The 19541-nt window shown below is 47.1% G+C and overlaps 1 protein-coding gene across 2 annotated transcripts in view; it reads left to right on the forward strand.

Annotated features, from left to right (window-relative positions):
• The window catches only part of CD72 (CD72 molecule), a 196254-nt gene that overhangs the window by 59943 nt on the left and 116770 nt on the right, over window positions 1-19541 (forward strand). For both annotated transcript variants that reach the window (XM_069626763.1, XM_069626762.1), the window contains exon 5: window positions 11179-11324. In XM_069626763.1, coding sequence (XP_069482864.1) covers window positions 11179-11324 — 146 coding nt within the window. The remainder of the gene's footprint in view (window positions 1-11178; window positions 11325-19541) is intronic.

A 19541-nucleotide genomic window follows, 5' to 3' on the forward strand; every position in this document is an offset into this window, starting at 1 on the left:
CATGGCTTGCAAACAGCTAACCTCACTATTGAGGCCACCAAGTGCCAGATAGCTCAGGGGAAAGTCACTTATCTTAGTCATGAGGTAGGAGGGGGTGGAATCCAACCTCTCCCCCATAAAATCCAGGATGTACATAACTGAGAGACTTCCACTACTCAAACCCAGGTGAGAACTTTTTTGGGCCTCACTAGGTATTACCGGAACTTCATGCGGACTATGGAACCATTGTTGCCCCTCTGACATCGCCCAAGCAATGAAGGAAGCTTAATTGGATTTAAGACTGTCAGAGGGCCTTTGTTGGCTTGAAGGAAAGTCTGTGCAGGGCACCTGATTACAGCAAACCCTTTATTGTTCAAACTGACGCTTGTGACACTGGAATTGCAGCTGTCTTGTCCCAGTTTGATGACAAAGGAAGGGAACATACTATCATATTCATCAGTAGGCAACTCAAAGGTAGAGAATTTAGGGGGGCCACTGTTGAAAAGGAATGTTTCAGTATAGTTTGGAGCATTACGCGTTTTAGTCCCTACCTTAAGGGGTCTACCTCCAAGGTCCAAACCGACCATAAACCCTTAAAAGGTGGTCCATTATCTTGCAAGGGCTAGACTTCACTATTGAGCATAAACCAAGGAAGAGTCAAGATAATGCAGATGGCCTTTGCAGAAGGTATGTTGACTGTCTGAATGAGGGTGTCAATCTCGTGACCACCCTAACCTCAGTCTGGGGACGGAGGGGGTGACTGTGATGCTGGAAATGCATTGGAAGGACAGGGCCTCCATGTCCTCGTCCTGTAATCCCTTATCATGTGTGTTCTGTGATGTTTTCTGCACAGTTGTCCAGTTGGGACTTCTGGCAGTGCAGCACTTTCTCCTTTTGGTTGTTGGTGAACAGAGACCTGTGGGATACCCTTATGGCACCCATGGGTCGGGGTACCACCCTGTACTCCTAGTGTATGTTTATGGGCACCTGTGTGCGTCCCACAGAGCAGGGTATGGGTTGGTGGCAGCTCCATGCTGAATTTGACAGGTGCTCTGAGTATCCTCCATTTTGGGATACCCAGGCCCTGCCATAGGAATCAGTGGATTCCTGATAGAAGGTAAGATGGCCCCTGTGGCCTCTTGCTTTCTATTGCCTGTTACCTTATTTTACCAAAGTCCTGGGAAGCCCTGACTCTGTCCCTTCCCCTGGCTGGCTGTTGGGTGGAAGAACCATATATGGTATTGTGGGTACAACCTTGGGGTGGGACCTGTGTGAACAGAGTGTGTGACCAATATGAATTCTATGTTATGGGTGTTGGTTTCTATGTGGATGATACAATGAATGAGACAGCCCTGCCTGAAACTGACATGAATGCAGTGTGGTGTGCTGAAAGGCTGTGTGCTTGCCCCAATCCACATTCCTTGTTATGGGTATCTGGGTGAAGTGAATGGTCTGAATGCACTGTGAGCCTGATTGGGTGCCTGCATGAATGCCGGCTGTCTGAATGGCTGACGAGCTTGGCTCGGCAGTGTGAATGAGGGACAGATGTGTATATCTGGTGACCTTCCTCTGCCCAATTTGTTCAGAAGCTGAAATTGAAACTTGAAGCTGCTTATCCTTGAAGCCCAGCTGGAAGATGAAGGTTTGCTGCTGGTTTCTGTCGATGAAATCTAAAAGCTGTCGGATCTGTCAAGGACTGATCCAAGAGAGGACCTGGCTAGAAGACCTCTGCCCGAGCTATGAGGGAACATCATGCAAAAGCTGATCATCGAGGCACCTTGGAAGCCAGTCCCGAAAGGTTGTCGACTGAAGACGTGGTCGCCGAGAAATCTTGAAGTAAAGCACCAGGACATCGAGGCCATCGAAGTCCATCATCAGCGACCAGAATTCAGAGGATTTCTGTAACCGCAGGAAGCCAGTTGAGTCATGTTGCCCAGAAGTGGGGACAGCTGCTTGACGACCGGAGCCGCAACACTCCACTACCATGATCTCCGCTTCCAAAAGATCAGGACTTGCCCGACTCCCTTGGAAGCAGACCCATAACCCCGGTTCCGAGTGCCAGCCAGTCCCAATTGGGACCTTTTGGACCCTGTCCTGGCACCAGTGGCACCAGGCTCATAAAGATGCCCAGTCCCAGCGCTGGAAGCGCCGGGCTCATAATGCTTGGGTGGACTTACCTGCAGCAGACCATGCTGCTTACTTACCTGCCAGTTGAACCCCTGATCCTCTTCTGTTTGGGACTACTTTTCCTGTTGGGTGGGGCAGGAGCCACTCCCTAGGTTCAGAACACTGGAACTCTTCTGGAAAGCAGGAACTCTTTTCTTACCTAGGCGTGGCTGTGGAAGGAGACACCTAAGCACTACAGGAGGCTATTTAAACCACACCCGATGGATGAATCTTGCTTTGTGTTATTCTGCATTCTCTGCAGCAGAACGCTCATCGTGTCTTCTGCTTCTGATCCTGGGCCTAAGGGAACAAAGGCTTACCATCCTGGAATCCAGTCTTCAGCAGCACCTGTAAAGACAAAGAAAGAACAGGTTAGCACTACGGTCTTCAGTGGCAGCGCATCTCTTACCTGGTCCATCGGCTGTCACCAACGCCTCGTGCTGCATTCCGGCATCTGAAAGACAAAGGCTTACCTACTCTTCGCATGCTCCGGAGGTCTTCGCACTGCATTCCGGCATCTGAAAGACAAAAGCTTACCAGCTCTTCGCACGCTCCGGAGGCCTTCGGCGCTGCATCCCGCATCTGAAAGACAAAAGAAGGTGCGTTTAAAGACATTGGGCAACTTTATTACTCACGTGCCATTACTCCTTCCCACGGGGAATCCAGTGGGTATTCCAGCACCCTTCAGCTTCTCTAAAGCTCCGAACTTGTACCTGCAAGATAAAAGGGACAGTTAGTGCGCATCGTGAAGCAGGCTACAAGCGCTTACTTACGTGCTTCCAGGGGCTTCTATTCCTCACGCAGGTTCGATCCTCAACTCTCATCAGCCCGCCATCCGCCATCGCGGGAAACATGCAAAACAAGAGATATCATTACAAAAGACTTTTAAGACATTTGAAGTGCCCAGAACTTACTGTTTGTGCAGTTAACGACGGACAGCAGTCCTCTGAGGTCAAGAGGCCTGCACCCTTATCCCGTGAAGAAACTGGTTACGGCACCCTGCCCCGAGGCAGATGGAGAGCTCGGCGTTCACTTACCTAAGACATCTTACTCTTCGAGTCAGACATACAGTGCACAGAGGTCCAGCCCAAAGAGCCAACCGTGTGTTACACATCACCTTTGAAGATACGGCATTCACCCAGTCAAGACCGGCGCCTCTGCGGGAATCAGGTGAGCGTTACAGAACACAAAGCCTACCGCAAAACTCCCACCCAGGCGCTATGGAAACCTCGGATACCGACCAGCTAGCCCAGTTACTTGGGGAACTAAGAGCAGAAGTGCATGCAGCCCGTCAGGAAACGAATGCTCTAAGAAGGGAACTGATTATTTCCAAAGAGCGAACAGACGATCTCGCTAGACAATTGCTACAGTCACAAGCCGGACAAACTCCGTTATCCGCATCAGGGGCAAAACTTCCTTCAACATCCTCTACGAACCCAGTGCAGATAAACCTACCTGGGAATGTACCTCTGGCTCCGCCCGAACGATTTTCTGGTGACCCAAAGAGGTTTGCAGTATTTATTAATCAGTGCCGGTTGCACTTCTTATGCCGGCCAGCAGCCTTTCCATCTGATCAAGCTAAGGTAGCTTTCGTGCTTTCGTACCTTAGTGGCAATGCAGCAGACTGGTCGATCCCTCTAGTTAATCAAGATGATCCGGTTCTCCATGATTTTCAAGCTTTTCAGCTCAGTATGGAAAAACTGTTTGCAAGACATTCACAGGGGCAGGCCTTGGACAAGGAGCTCCTTTCATTGCGACAGGGTAATCAAGACCTTTTGGCTTATATTGCGTCTTTCAACAGACTGATAGTGGAAACTCGATGGCCTGAGGACAAAAGGATTACGCTGTTTTATAGAGGTCTACGTGGAGAGCTCAAAGATGTGTTAGCCCAAGTAGTGAATCCCCCGCAAGACTGTTCGGACTATATTGACTTAGTCGTTCAAATTGACCACAGACTGCAGAACAGGAAGGCTGATCATTCCAAGTTTGATGCTCGAGTATTTTCCAAACCACCAACTCCTACCAAAGGAGTAGACTCCGGGGAACCCATGCAAATAGGGGGCCTGAAAGGACCACTAACACAAAAGGAGCGGGAAAGGAGAAAACAGCTGCAATTATGCCTCTATTGCGGAAACTCGGGGCACTTTCTTCGAGACTGTCCGGTGAAACCAGCCAAGAAGGCAGTAGGAGCCGCAGTTACCAGGGTCACAAACTCTGAGCAGGGACACGACCTCGCCCGACAAGAATAGAGGTCCTCTTGCCGAGCGTTAAAACCAGTTCCGTGACCTCGCATTTCGTGATACCTATGGTCCTCATTAGCCATGAACATCCGGATCGATTACATGCGATTGAAGCTTACGTCGACAGCGGTGCCATCGGCAATTATGTGGATCATGAAATGGTTTTGAGGATGAATCTGACTCTTTGTCCAAAGGCTGTAAAGGACGTCATTACTACGGTGGATGGTACGGAGATAGCCTCCGGACCAGTAACGCATACCACCCAAGAAGTGACGCTAGTAAGTCAAGATGGACACCATGAGAAGATTGTGTTCGATGTGATCAAGGCCCCTCAGTTCCAGATTATTCTAGGAATTCCTTGGTTAGAGAAGCACAATCCTCAGATCGATTGGCGAGTAAGAACAGTTCAGTTTCCAGAATGTGTCTCTACTTGTCACCCTCGACCTGGTGTTGCACTGGCAGCAATTTCCTCGGAGGCTCCCCAGTTACCTCCTGAATACCTAGAATTCCAAGATGTTTTCCGGAAGGATCAGGCTAACTCTCTATCTCCTCATAGGTCTTATGACTGCCAGATAGACCTGATACCTGGATCTACTCCTCCTTGTAGTAGAATTTATGCCCTCACCGAGCCTGAAAATCTTCACCTCCGACAATACCTGGATCAATACCTAGCGAATGGGTTTATTCGTCCTTCCAAGTCCCCTGCTTCCTCAGCTTTGTTCTTCGTTCCAAAAAAAGAAGGGGACCTTAGAACTTGTATAGATTATCGCGCCCTGAACCAGATCACCGTTAAGAATAGATATCCGTTTCCTTTGATCCCTGAACTCCTGGACCAAGTCAGAAAAGCATGCATATATACAAAGCTGGATCTTAGAGGAGCCTACCACTTGGTACGAGTAAAAGAGGGCGATGAATGGAAGACGGCCTTCCGCACCAAGTATGGGCTATTTGAATATCAGGTCATGCCCTTCGGACTTTGCAATGCCCCGGCCGCCTTTCAATATTTTATGAACGATGTCCTCAGAGAGCTCATAGATGTGTGTGTTGTTGTTTACATTGACGACATCCTCGTTTATTCTTCATCGGAAACTGAACATCGGACACACGTGAAAATGGTCCTCGAGAGATTGCATCAACACAAACTTTTCGCTAAGTTGGAAAAATGTGTTTTCAACGTGACTGAAGTTGAATTCTTGGGATTCATATTATCACCTAGCGGAGTGCGTATGGATTCAAAGAAGGTCGATGCAATTCTCAAATGGCCATCGCCATCCTCCGTAAAAGGTGTTCAAAGCATGTTAGGCTTCGCTAACTTTTACCGCAGGTTTATCCCCGAATTCTCTCGAATAGTCCAGCCCATCACCGCCTTGTTAAAGAAAAACAAACGTTTTTTTCCAGAATTTGAAGACTAGATTTATCTCTGCACCGATCTTAAAACATCCTCGCCCAGAACTCCCCTACATCGTTGAAACTGATGCTTCGAGCCTTGCCATGGGGGCAGTTCTATCACAAAAGGACCCAGTAACCAATCAGTTGCATCCCGTGGCATTTTGGTCCCGCAAATTCTCGCCTCCTGAAATCAATTACACTATTACGGATAAGGAACTTCTAGCTATCAAGTCCGCCTTTAAGGCTTGGCGGCATTATCTTCTGGGGGCCCGACACACCGTTACTGTGGTTACAGATCACCGAAACCTGCAATATTTGAAAACCGCAAAAGCTCAATCCTCTAGGCAACTCCGTTGGGCACTATTCTTTGCCTTGAGTTTGACTTCATAATTACCTATCGACCTGGTACAAAAAACAGTAAAGCTGATGCCCTTTCTCGGATGGGAGTGGAAGAACATTTGATCAATCCTAAACCTGTACCTATCATTCCCGAACAAAGAATTCTAGGTGTAATGCCACACAATCCATAAAGGAAGTTAAGGATAAAGCCAGGCTACTGGTAACTCCAGCAGACATACAGAATTGGCATCTGCAGGGAAAGGACTTTACGGTGAAGGACAACCTATTATATTTCCAAGAACGGTTATACCTGCCCAGCACAGATTTACAGAAAAAGGTAATCTCTTGTTATCACGATTCTTTAATGGAAGGACATCCCGGTATGACCAAGACCTCGGAAAAGATCAAGCGCTACTTCTGGTGGCCGTCTTGGAAAAAAGATATCAGAGACTTTATAATGTCCTGTGGAGTATGCGCCCAAAACAAGAGTCAAAAGGAAAAACCAGCCGGCCTCTTACGCCCTATTGACATCCCGCCTCGCCCTTGGCATACGCTTTCTATGGACTTCATCACCGATCTACCTCCATGCTCCGGATACAATACGATCCTAGTAATTGTGGACCTATTCTCCAAGATGGCGCATTTCATTCCACTCAAAGGCTTACCAACAGCAGCAACTCTGGCCCGAGAATTTCTCGAAAACATCGTCCGACTGCACGGTTTTCCTTCAGTTCTAATTTCGGATCGAGGTAGTCAATTTATTTCTCATTTTTGGCGAAGTTGCTGTCGGTCGGCTCAAATTGATGTGAGACTTTCGACCAGCCACCACCCTCAAACCGACGGACAAACCGAGAGGACCAATCAAACTCTGGAACAGTATTTGCGCTGCATGCTACAACAAACTGAAAAAACTTGGAAAGATATCCTTTGGATAGCCGAATATGCCTACAATAACTCTGTCCACTCGGGAACTGGGAAGACCCCGTTTTTTCTTTTATACGGTAGTCACCCTCGAACCTCGGAGTTGGATCCACTCCAAGATCTTGGAACACCAGCAGTAGACCACCTGCATTCTACAATCACCCAAGCCTTTAAGGAAGCCGTTTCTCACCTTCGAAGGGCTAAAGAACAATACAAGAAAGGAGCAGACCAACATCGGAAGGAAGCCCCCCAATATCAAGTAGGAGATCAAGTCTGGTTATCCACCAAATATCTACCTCTAAAAGGACCACGCACATTCAACCCAAGATACCTTGGTCCCTATTCCATCACTACCATAGTAAATCCAGTAGCGGTCAAGTTGGACTTGCCCCCTCACATGAAGATACATCCGGTCTTCCACGTCTCTCTATTAAAACCCGTGCAACCTCAAACCCGACTAACTACATCTCCAAAACCTATTCTAGTTGATGGAGAACTCGAGTTTGAAGTCAAAAGCATCCTGGATTCCAAGATCTCCAAATCTAAACTATTTTACCTGATTGACTGGAAAGGCTACGGTCCCCAAGAAAGATCCTGGGAACCTGCAGAATATGTCCACGCGCCTCGTCTAATCAAAAGATTTCATCGAACATTTCCTAACAAGCCCAAACCCCCGGAGAAGCCCGGTTTGGGAGGGGCCTTGAGGGGGGGTGCTGTCATGATCTCTGCTTCCAAAAGATCAGGACTTGCCCGACTCCCTTGGAAGCAGACCCATAACCCCGGTTCCGAGTGCCAGCCAGTCCCAATTGGGACCTTTTGGACCCTGTCCTGGCGCCAGTGGCACCAGGCTCATAAAGATGCCCAGTCCCAGCGCTGGAAGCGCCGGGCTCATAATGCTTGGGTGGACTTACCTGCAGCAGACCATGCTGCTTACTTACCTGCCAGTTGAACCCCTGATCCTCTTCTGTTTGGGACTACTTTTCCTGTTGGGTGGGGCAGGAGCCACTCCCTAGGTTCAGAACACTGGAACTCTTCTGGAAAGCAGGAACTCTTTTCTTACCTAGGCGTGGCTGTGGAAGGAGACACCTAAGCACTACAGGAGGCTATTTAAACCACACCCGATGGATGAATCTTGCTTTGTGTTATTCTGCATTCCCTGCAGCAGAACGCTCATCGTGTCTTCTGCTTCTGATCCTGGGCCTAAGGGAACAAAGGCTTACCATCCTGGAATCCAGTCTTCAGCAGCACCTGTAAAGACAAAGAAAGAACAGGTTAGCACTACGGTCTTCAGTGGCAGCGCATCTCTTACCTGGTCCATCGGCTGTCACCAGCGCCTCGTGCTGCATTCCGGCATCTGAAAGACAAAGGCTTACCTACTCTTCGCATGCTCCGGAGGTCTTCGCACTGCATTCCGGCATCTGAAAGACAAAAGCTTACCAGCTCTTCGCACGCTCCGGAGGCCTTCGGCGCTGCATCCCGCATCTGAAAGACAAAAGAAGGTGCGTTTAAAGACATTGGGCAACTTTATTACTCACGTGCCATTACTCCTTCCCACGGGGAATCCAGTGGGTATTCCAGCACCCTTCAGCTTCTCTAAAGCTCCGAACTTGTACCTGCAAGATAAAAGGGACAGTTAGTGCGCATCGTGAAGCAGGCTACAAGCGCTTACTTACGTGCTTCCAGGCGCTTCTATTCCTCACGCGGGTTCGATCCTCAACTCTCATCAGCCCGCCATCCGCCATCGCCGGAACCCTGCAAAACAAGAGATATCATTACAAAAGACTTTTAAGACATTTGAGTGCCCAGAACTTACCGTTCGTGCAGTTAACGACGGACAGCAGTCCTCTGAGGTCAAGAGGCCTGCACCCTTATCCAGTGAAGAAACTGGTTATGGCACCCTGCCCCGAGGCAGATGGAGAGCTCGGCGTTCACTTACCTAAGACATCTTACTCTTCGAGTCAGACATACAGTGCACAGAGGTCCAGCCCAAAGAGCCAACCGTGTGTTACACATCACCTTTGAAGATACGGCATTCACCCAGTCAAGACCGGCGCCTCTGCGGGAATCAGGTGAGCGTTACATCCACCTTGCCTAAGAACATTGAATGAACGGCTCCCTTGCCATCACCGTCGACCGCTTTGTCCACCCGGAGAAAGTCAAGGTCTTTGACAACCGAGGAAATTCCGCCGGTGGGTTTCCCACCACCCAAAGTCCACAAAGACGCCGACAAGTGAAGATCCGAAATCTAGCCGTGGTCTATTCCCGATCGTCAACACCAACAATGACAGCGACGACCGCTGCTGGGCCTACGTTCATCAAAGAGTCTTCTTTGCAGCATCAAACTCTTTGCATCAAGGTGCACCGCTTGCCTCATCTTTGTAGGACATCCACAATCGATCGTCGACGAGCACCGCGAAGGACGAAGCTGCAGTCTCGATGCAAGTGTTCAAATTTATTCGGGGAATCTCAACGTCCTGTGGCTACGAGCTGAGAACAATGCCGTCATACAGTTCCCAAAAGGTGTAATGTAAATGCAGTGAACCTTGTGAGGTTCAGACTGAGGAGTCAGTGGTGTCCTTGATCATCGACTCCAACTCATCTAAAAGTGAAGATAAATTATCAATTAAAGAGGATAACTGATGCTCAGGGTTCAGAAACAAGAGAACATTATGGTCCTGCATATTTTGATCATCTTTGGAGAGATTTAGATCCAAAAGACTTCCATCATTTATATAGTTACGCTCTCTGTATCTAATGGGATCTATTTGCTTTGCATTTTGAGCTTTCTTTAATTTCCTCATCTTGTATTTGTGCAAGGCCGTGGAAAGAAATTGGTAATTTTGGCTGACATCACAACATTTTTAAGTTTATTGTTTTTTTTTCCTTAGGGCTGTGTTACGTTCCTCATTAGGAACACTTTCCAGTGAGGTGATGACACTTTGATGTGTAGTTAATGCATCAATCCTGATTTCATCATTTACCCCTTGAGACCAAAAGTATGGGTGCCGCAACAGAGGATACAATAGGTCTAAGCAATGTTAAAGAGTCTGGGTGAGGATCTGGTAATCCCATAGAAGTTGACTTTTGTTGTAAAGCTGAAAAAACATTATGAGGAGGGGTAATTGAGGGCTTGTACCACACTTTTTCGAGCCATGCGTAGGATATGGAATAACAGTAATGCAGTCAGCCGAGGAAGACAGCAATTAATTGCTGTTCGCGAGCTACCATGAGTGAATCTATGTTAATAAAAATTGTTAATTAACATGAAGTGTTTTGTAGACCATTCCTCTTGAGTACTTGTCGTATGTTAGCATCTAAGGTATTGACAGGAACTGTGTTACATTGTATTAGGTCCCTCGGAGAACCCACAAAGAATAGGCTTGAGTTCCAGCTCGAGCAGAGGCTGGCATTTTATTAACTCAATTGTTGACATCACATAACCGGTCATGTCACGCGTGCGAGTGCGTGCGTGCGTGTGTGACGTTTGCTCCAACAGGATGCGTATCCATAGTTTACTTAGAAAGATATGAAAACAGTACTTTATTGACGCTGAGGTTGTACCATGATTTTCATGATAAGTTAATCGTCAAACGCCTTAATGTCTGTTGTAAAGCCTCTCTGTAGTCATCAGCACCCAGCACTCATACACAGACCTGCTGTGGAGTCTAGATTGGTCCCGGTAAGGCTGTATTATACAGCATGTACAGTATGTACATATTCCAGTCACTCTTGTAGTATTTACAGTCACGTATGGACAGGACAGTAATATGGATAGATATTAACAGTACTAACAGAGGACTAGACCCACCGGCCATCCTATCATCCCAGTTCAGGCCCCCAACTGACACTCTTAGAATATTCACACACAGATCCACTCAACATTCTCCTGACCTGCATTCATGCATCAACATTCTAATAGCAAGCACTCCAGGCCAGTCACAAGACAAGACTACAATATAACAATGTCTTATCTTTTAAAGGCGATTCATGGTTATATTATATTCAAACAAGTCACTTAGGTCTAATCTTTGCTTTTAATAAAGTAAACTGTGGGAACGTAATCAATGTTATTTTATGTGTATGTTATAGTAAGCCCTTCGGATATGTGGAACATTTTAAAGCATTTTTTTTACATTGTTTCAAGAATGTTGCCAAACGGGCTGGTATTTACTAGCTGGGAGCTGTTTCAATTTTTCTGAAGATGAGAAGATGATGAGTGTGGCTGACAGAGACTGTGTATCGAAGGGTGCTCGTCTGGTTGGCAACCGAATCTGGGACGATGAAGTAAAGGTACAATTACAAGTATTTCATGATAATCAAGATTCTCCACCTCCCTACTACTCCTTGAGGAAATGTGTGACAATTGTCTTCCAGCCCCACTCTTTGCGCTTTTACTTTTTTACATTAAGTCTGAAGTCTGTTTTTTATTTATTTAAACTTACCGCACTAGCAAAACCAATTGGGAAAAACATGTAAAAGAAACATATTTACAATTTTATCATTCTTACGTAATCGAGCCGTACAATCTTTAAGAACCATTTGTTTTTTTTCGATGTTCCGCCATAATTTAGTCAGGGCTAAAAGTCAATGAAATTAAATGGCCTGATACACATTTCTGCCATAATACGTCAGAGTCGGCCATGCTAATATCATATACAAATTTACTCAAGAATAGACTATGATAATTTAATAATACCTGGCATCAGGTAAGTAAACTTCTCAGAGTTTCCAATTCCTCAATTTTCAAATCTGCAGTAACTTTTACTTATTACCATACCTACTCTTAGACCAAGGACGTCTAATGACGTCTTTGTTGACTCACGGTCGGCTTGTGACTTGTTTTTAGTTTAGCGCAGCAGCCTTAGGGTTCCCAGCATTGCAGCATAATTTACTAGCTTTGTAGCATTAGTGACGATCAGACAGGATATTTTAGACCTCGCCGTATTTTTAATGTAAAATTGTTTTTAGGATCATTTAATTTGAGTTTTACCTTGTATTACACTTTTCTATTGCGTTTAGAAATTCTTTCTTGCCTGTCTAAGCCTGCTAATGCTGTTTTACAATAATAGTTTGTGCATATACTAACAGGCAGCTTTCTAGACTACATCCCCCAGAGGACATAGCGGCTCCCGCACGTTTAAATTTTCAGAACAGGCGCGAGGTCCGTGAAGGACCGGAAGACAGGAAGCATCGAAAATCTCGGTCACTTCACTCCCTGGGTATCCCTGAAGTACTGTCTGCCATTGCTGCTGCCAGAGCCATTTTTGATATCGGTAAATCAGCTCCAGTTCACAGAAATAAGGTACATTTCTGCGTAAGTAACAAGAGTAGTTACCACCATGAGCAAAGCATTGTCACATCGCCACGTGACAACTCACAGAGAATATTAGATGGTTTGGTTATGAAAGAGGCCGCAGTCTTTTCAGGATACTAACAGCACCATGGAGGGTGCTCCTGACCCAAGCTGACCCAATATTGGGCCAGGTGGCTCCACTCCTCCCATGTGAGATGTCCACCGTCCAACAGGATGCTAATACCAAAATGTGTTACACTCATAAGGAAAACAAAGGCCTTGATATACAGATGGGTGACAGTATGAACCTCTGAGTTCTCTTACTTAATACTAAATCAATTGTTAATTGACGCTGTTGAAATAGCGGAATACATATTTCAGCAAGACCTAGATATCTGTGCTCTGACTGAGACGTGGATGCATGAGCCCACAGACCCATCCCTGGCCCTTGCTACCCCCAAAGATGATGCTATCCTATGTGGCAATAGGGAGAATCAGGGGGGCGGGAGGGTGTGGCAATCATATAAAAAAGAATCCCGTGATATATGGAAGGCAGATTTTCAGGGCCCTAGTGGGTGTGAGCCCCTCAGTCTTAAAATTAGAACGGATGCTTCCACCACTGTAAATCTCTTGTTGGTATATTGTCCCCCAAACACTATGCCAGACTTCATATCGCAACTGAACAGTGTGGTCCTGTCTCAATTTAAGGGTACTTCCAAATGGCTCATAATGGGAGATTTCAATCTTTGGAAGGATGACCCCAAAAACCTTGCGGCTAGAGAACTTGTTAGATTTATGAACGCCCTGGGCTTCTTACAACACATAGATAAGCCCACTCATTCTAAGGGTCATATACTGGATTGGGTATTCTCACTCAATGTAAAGAGCAATATATTTAATATCTCCTTATGTCCCTGGTAGGATCACACCTTTATTGAATTTGATATAGACATTCTGAGCCTGCGCAAAAGGACTACACCAAAACAAAGATGGATTATGTCCAGAAATCTGAAGAGGATCAATGCTGAAACTTTGAGGGACTGGATACCACCCATACCCCAGGGGGATCTGTCGCCTCCCATGAATGTGGAGGGCATGACTGATTCCTTTTTGGATACCCTCTCTAAGGGCCTGATTCATGGAAGTGTTTTATAATGGTGCAATTCCATCGGAAAATGTTCCATGAATCAGGCCCTAAAGCCGTTGATGTAATAGCTCAGTTAAAAAATAGGAAGGTACTAGTCACACAAAAAACACCTGGTTTTCAGAGGAACTCAAGAAATCAAGAATAGTAAAAAGGAAAACCTTTAATCAGTGAAAAAAGTCAAAGGAGGAAGAGGACAGGACAACCTATCAGGCGGCGGCAAATAAACTCAAATTGGCCGTTATAAAAGCCAAAAAAGAGTTTTATGAAGCACACATTCAACATGCCCAATATATGATTCCAAGGAAATGTTTGCTATCCTTAGGGAATTGGAGAAACCTGATATTAAATATTAGGAATCTATCTGTAAAGATAAGGTGTAGTGTACACATATTCAAGAAGCCATGATAACCAAGACAAAAAAAAATCAAAAACGTCATTGAGCAAACCTTAAATACACGGCTAATAGAAGTCCTTAAGGTCCCACAGAAAAATCCTACCGTAGTGCAATCTATACCTAAGTTTAATTTTAAGAGTATTACAGGAGATGAACTTAGCACTATTTTAGCTAAACTCATGCCATCTGCTTGCAAAGGGGACCAGTTTCTAGCCACTGCTATCAAGGCCTGTTCTGAGCTTCTGATTAGCTCAATCACCAGGATTGTGAATGCTTCTTTTAGAGAGGGAAGAGTTCCCACTAGATTGAAGGGTTCCTTTATCACTCCCCTGCTAAAGCAATTGATCAGGACCCCAAAATTGCTACCAATTACCGGCCAATCTCCTACTCTCCTACTCTCCCTTCATTTTGAAGATTATGGACAGACTGGCGTATGAACAACTCTTGTGCCACATAAAAGATCATCCTATCCTGAATGAAGGTCAGTCTGGTTTTAGACCAGGTTTCAGTACTGAATCAGCATTGCTGGAACTAAAGTCTAACATGATGACTAACATCAATGAGGGCAGAGCAATGTTGCTGATGTCCTTGGATTTATCAGCTGCATTCGATTTAGTGGATCATCCTCTCCTCATGAGCAGACTAAAGAATATCACTAATTTTAGTAACTAAGCAAGGGTCTGGATGCAATCGTTCCTAGGGATGAGGACTATGCGGGTTTGTAGCAAGCAAGCGGAGGCAGACCCGATTCCACTTAACTATGGTGAGCCCCAAGGGGCCTCTCTATCCCCGGTCTCATACAATCTCTTTACAGTTCCCTTTTTTCACATTCTAGGGGAGAAAAAGATCTGCTTCTTAAGCTAAGCGGATGTCTCATCCCCTTACAGGTACTTATGAGAAAGACGCCATAGCAGTATCAGAGGTATATGACCTAATTCATGAGTGGATGGACACAAATGGGCTGGCACTGAATCGTAGCAAGACCGAGTTTATGATCGTTGGTTCCAGGCCTAGACTCGCTAAACTTGACGAAGAGTATGAATTTTTCCGCATTTTTCCGCATCGCGAATTATGACATTACAACAAAAGAAAAAATCAAAAAATTAGGAGTGACACTGTATCATAACTTGAGCATGTCTGCTCAGGTTAACAGCTTGGTCTCAGCATCAGCCTATTATATTAGGCTTCTCTCGCATATTCACCCTTTCCTATCTCAAAAGGGCTGTGAAGGGGATATTCAAGAAACGTTGGCAGAATTTTATGAATCCCTATATACATCACAAAACCCCCAGCCCCATCTGCAAGCAGAGTTTCTAGGAAGGGTGAAGTTGCAAGAAATAGGGACGGAGGCGCAGGAGACCCTCAACCGAGAGATCACGTAGGACGAGGTAAGGAGAGTGACCTGCCACTAAACCACAGCCTTTTATAAAACATTTGTGACCGAGCTAACCCCACACCTGACATTCCTCTTCAACACCCTCAGGTCCACAGGTAGAATAGCGCCATCCATGGAGGAAGCCAAGCTAACCCTTATCCTCAAACCTAACAAAGACCCCGAGCAAAGGACATCCGATCGGCCCATTGCACTGATAAATGTCGATGCCAAGATATACACAAAAATCCTGGCGAACAGGCTGGAGGAATACCGCCCGGACCTGATCCATCCGCATCAGGCAGGCTTTATACGAGGCAGGCAAACAGCGGACAATATCAGAAGGGTGGCACACCTAGTGGAAAAGGCACAAAAAAACAGACACTCCGGTGGTCCTAATGGCCCTGGACACAGAAAAAGCGTTTGACCGGTGGAGTGGTCCTTTCTATTTCGGGTGATGCAGGAAATGGCCTCGGAGGGGAATACCTAACGATGGTACAGGCGAATTACCAGACGCCATCAACGAGAGTGGTGGTGAATGGGGTGCTGTCAAGGCCCTTTAAGCTCAGTAGAGGCACAAAACAAGGATGTTTCAGAGCTCTGGAGACAGTGTGCTTCTGGGGGAAGGAGAGGAAAGGAAGAATATCTCTGAGGCGGTGCAGCTGGTGGTGTGACTTCTTAGAGACGTCAGAGATATGAAGAGAGAAGGAGAGTGTGGAGTCAAAGATGACCCTGAGGTTTTTAGCCTCACAGGTGGGTCCAAAAAGAGGGCCAAGAGAGGCCAGCCAGAGAATGACAGGAAAGGAGGGAGCGGGTTTGCTGATGAGGAGTATCTCAGTCTTACTGGCATTAAGGAAGATATCATTGGCAGCACACCACTCCTGGATGGTGGACAGACAGTCAGAGATGAGAGAGGGAGAAGTGGTGGCTGAGAGTAGCCTGAAAATGAGCTGAGTGTCATCCGCATAGCACTGGAAGTTGTGGCAGAGCGCGGCAATGCGGTGGGCATGAAGTGCCTGTTATTGGTTGAACAGCAAGGGAGAGAGGTTATACCCCTGGGGAACAGCACAGGTAGAGTTAGAAATAGAGGAGAGGAAGGAACCAACTTGAACCTGCAAGGATCGATCAGAGAGGAAGGAAGTCATGTCATGAAGTCAGGGGCACAGACATGAAGGGGTTGCATTCACAGGAGACCCTGCTGTCCCCTATGCTTTACGCACTATATCTGGTGCCCCTCCTACAGGCTACATGGGAAGCGGAAGGAGTGAGGGGCATTCGGTTTGGGGGGGGAACATCAAAAAGTGGCAGCATTCGCTGATGACATACTGCTCCCCCTGACAACACCATCAGACTCTATCCAAGTGTCCATCCAAGCGAGCAGATCCCTGCTGGAAGACTTTTGAGAGGTCTCAGGCCTGACGGTGAATATCGGCAAATCCTAAATACTGAACCTAACCCTGAAGGTAGGGGAACGAGAAACAGTGAGGGCGAGCACCCGCTTTGTGTGGAGTCCAGGGGGTATTAGATATCTGGGGGTGAAAATCACACCAACCCTCCCAAGCTGGGTCATGGCCAACTACCCCTCAATGTTGAAAGATATTAAGCAGGACTTTCATAGGTGAAGGACCCTCTGGGTCTCGTGTTTGGGTCAGCTAGCTGCAGTCAAAATGGTTACATTCCCACGATTGCTGTATCTATTCCAAGCGATACCCCAAGAGTTACCAGCAAGCTTTTTCAGGGAGCTGAAAGCCCTAACTAATGACTTTGTATGGGAGGTAGAGAGAGCAAGGGTTTGTAGGGCTTTGATGATGGCACCCAAAGGGGAGGGTGGTCTGGCACTGCCAAATTTTCAGCAGTACTATGAGACCTCGCAGTTACGGGTGATCAGAGAATGGCTTCAGGAAGGGGAAAGCATGCAAGACAAGCAATGGGATTAAAATGGATAGAGTGGTAGCATCCCACAAGTTGGTGGAAGTTCTGTGGCTACCGAAACAACACAGGCCAAAGCATCTGTACGAGAGTACTATAACCAAATTGGTGGCGTACAATTGGGATAAAATGGTGAGAACCAGGGGATAACAACCTTCCCGTCCCCCTTTACCCCCATTTTCAACAACGGGACTTCACTCCGGGACTAGAAACAGGGGCATTTAAGCAGTGGCAGGATGGGGGGTGTAGGAAGCTGGGAGACATGTTCTGAGGGGAGGAAATACTCTCCTTTGTGGACTGTAAAAGGGAATTCTCAGTGAAGGAGGGGGAAAGGCTCAGATATGCACAAATAAGGCATTGGCTACTGAATCCCGAGAACAGGGAAGCAGCAACCAGGGAAACAACAAAGCTTGTAACGACGGGTCCAAGGGGCTCATCTCCAAACTCTATAGGATATTGAACAAAGCAAATGCTAGGCAACAGTGGCCGTACATGCGGAGATGGGAGCGGATCCTGGGGAGGGAGATTGAAAGGGAGGAGTAGGAGAGGTTATGGAGAAATATTCCCAAGTTAGCTAGGGCATCCCAGTTGCAAGAAACCTGGTATAAGATCCTTCTAGGCTGGCACTATACACCAGCCCGACTTCACAGGATGTACCCGGGGACCCCAGGGGACTGTTGGAGGGGTTGCGGGAGTGTCCTAAAATATCGGCCTTTTGGCAAGAAATACAGAGGGCACAGGACCAGGCCTTTGGGCCAGGGGAAAGCCGACCACCGGAGCAGAAACTGCTAGGAATCAGAGGGAGCACCGCAGCGGGGAGAAAGCAAGAGAGATCCTAATGCTGGCGGCCATGACATTAATAGCGCAGAGGTGGAAAAGCGTGGAAGTTCCCATGATGCAGGACAGGCTGCGGAAGATATGGGAAATTATATCTCTCGAATGGGCAATATACGCTATGAACAACAATATGGCTAATTTTGCAAAAGACTAGGGAGAAACGTTGGCATTTCTCAAGGACGATTTTAGGGTAGTGTGGTGCCCCCAGCGCCTAAAACTGTTGGATCTACGTTGAACCTTGGTGGCTGGCCTGTGGAAGGAACAGGTCAGGGGCCAGGCAGAACTGCCTTTGGTGGGTAGTCGGAGGGGGGGGGTTGTTTTGTTTTGGTTTAACATGTTGTAAATTCAATAAAAAGATTTTTTTTTAAAAATAACCCAAAAAAGGGCTGTGAAACGATTGCTCGAGCCATCATCTCCTCTAAAATTGATTACTGCGGCTCACTTCTTGTAGGGGTGGGAAAAACAGAACTCGCCAAACTCCAAGTGGTGCAGAATAGCATCATTAGAGCGATCATGGGGATGCAAAAGTTTGCATATGTGTCGGAGGTGAGAACAAAACTGCACTGGCTTCCTATTGCGGAGAGGATAGATTTTAGGTTGCCTACTATCACTTATAGATCCCTCAATGGATCTCTCTCCGCTTATATTGCTGACAGACTAAAAAGTAAACCGGTAGTGAGCTCCCTCACTCAAACAATGCAAAAACTCTGCAAATTCTGAAAACCTCACTTGAATTGGTAAGAAGGGGGGCTTTCTGGGCAGCTGCCCCGGATAAATGGAATGCCCTACCTTTAGATTTAAGAAACTAACTGAGGTTGCGCTGTTACGCTCATACGGAATGGCCGCCTGAGTGTGTAGCTCCATCCAGTGCTGCTCGACTGGTGTGTCCCGGGAGGGGACCGTTGCAGAGAAAATGCTGCTTTGCGGATTTCACGGACCATTCTGCACCGTGACAGCTCGATTCGTGACCCCCCAGATCTCCCTGCAGCGTATACTTGTGCACTAACACGGTGGGTCGCCCTGCCTGCCCTACTTCCGCAGGGCCCCAGTCAGCAGCCCGCCACTTTTGGACTGAGCTCCCGGCGCCCACTCAAGATGCACCTCACACCTCCTGAACCCCACCGGCTCTCCACTGGGTTCCGCTGAGGGCTGCATGGCCCGAGGGGAGCTCCCCCTTGGGTGACCCTGCAGACATCCTGTGAAGCATCCAGCTGCGATGCAAAGAGACAGTGCCGTGAGGTACTGCGCCATCCCGTTACCAGGATACAAGGTACGGGAGCCCCACGACTTGCAACACCGCGGGCTGTGCCGCACACCAGACATCCTACCCTACTACTGAGATATTGCTGTCGGGGAGGCATAAAGGTTGCGGCTTGTCTCCTAGATTAAAACGCATCCCTGGCCAGTCCCATTCCACCGCACCTCACTTGCATGGGCTGGACATCGCTGCAAGTGGCAGACAGCCGAATACTATGACTACAGCCAACGCATAGCCCGCGGATCCTCTAACGTGCCGGGCACCTCAGTTAATCCCT

The sequence above is a fragment of the Ambystoma mexicanum genome, chromosome 6p (genome assembly GCF_040938575.1).
Source record: "Ambystoma mexicanum isolate Mex_15411 chromosome 6p, UKY_AmexF1_1, whole genome shotgun sequence".
NCBI classification, from domain to species: Eukaryota; Metazoa; Chordata; class Amphibia; order Caudata; family Ambystomatidae; genus Ambystoma; species Ambystoma mexicanum.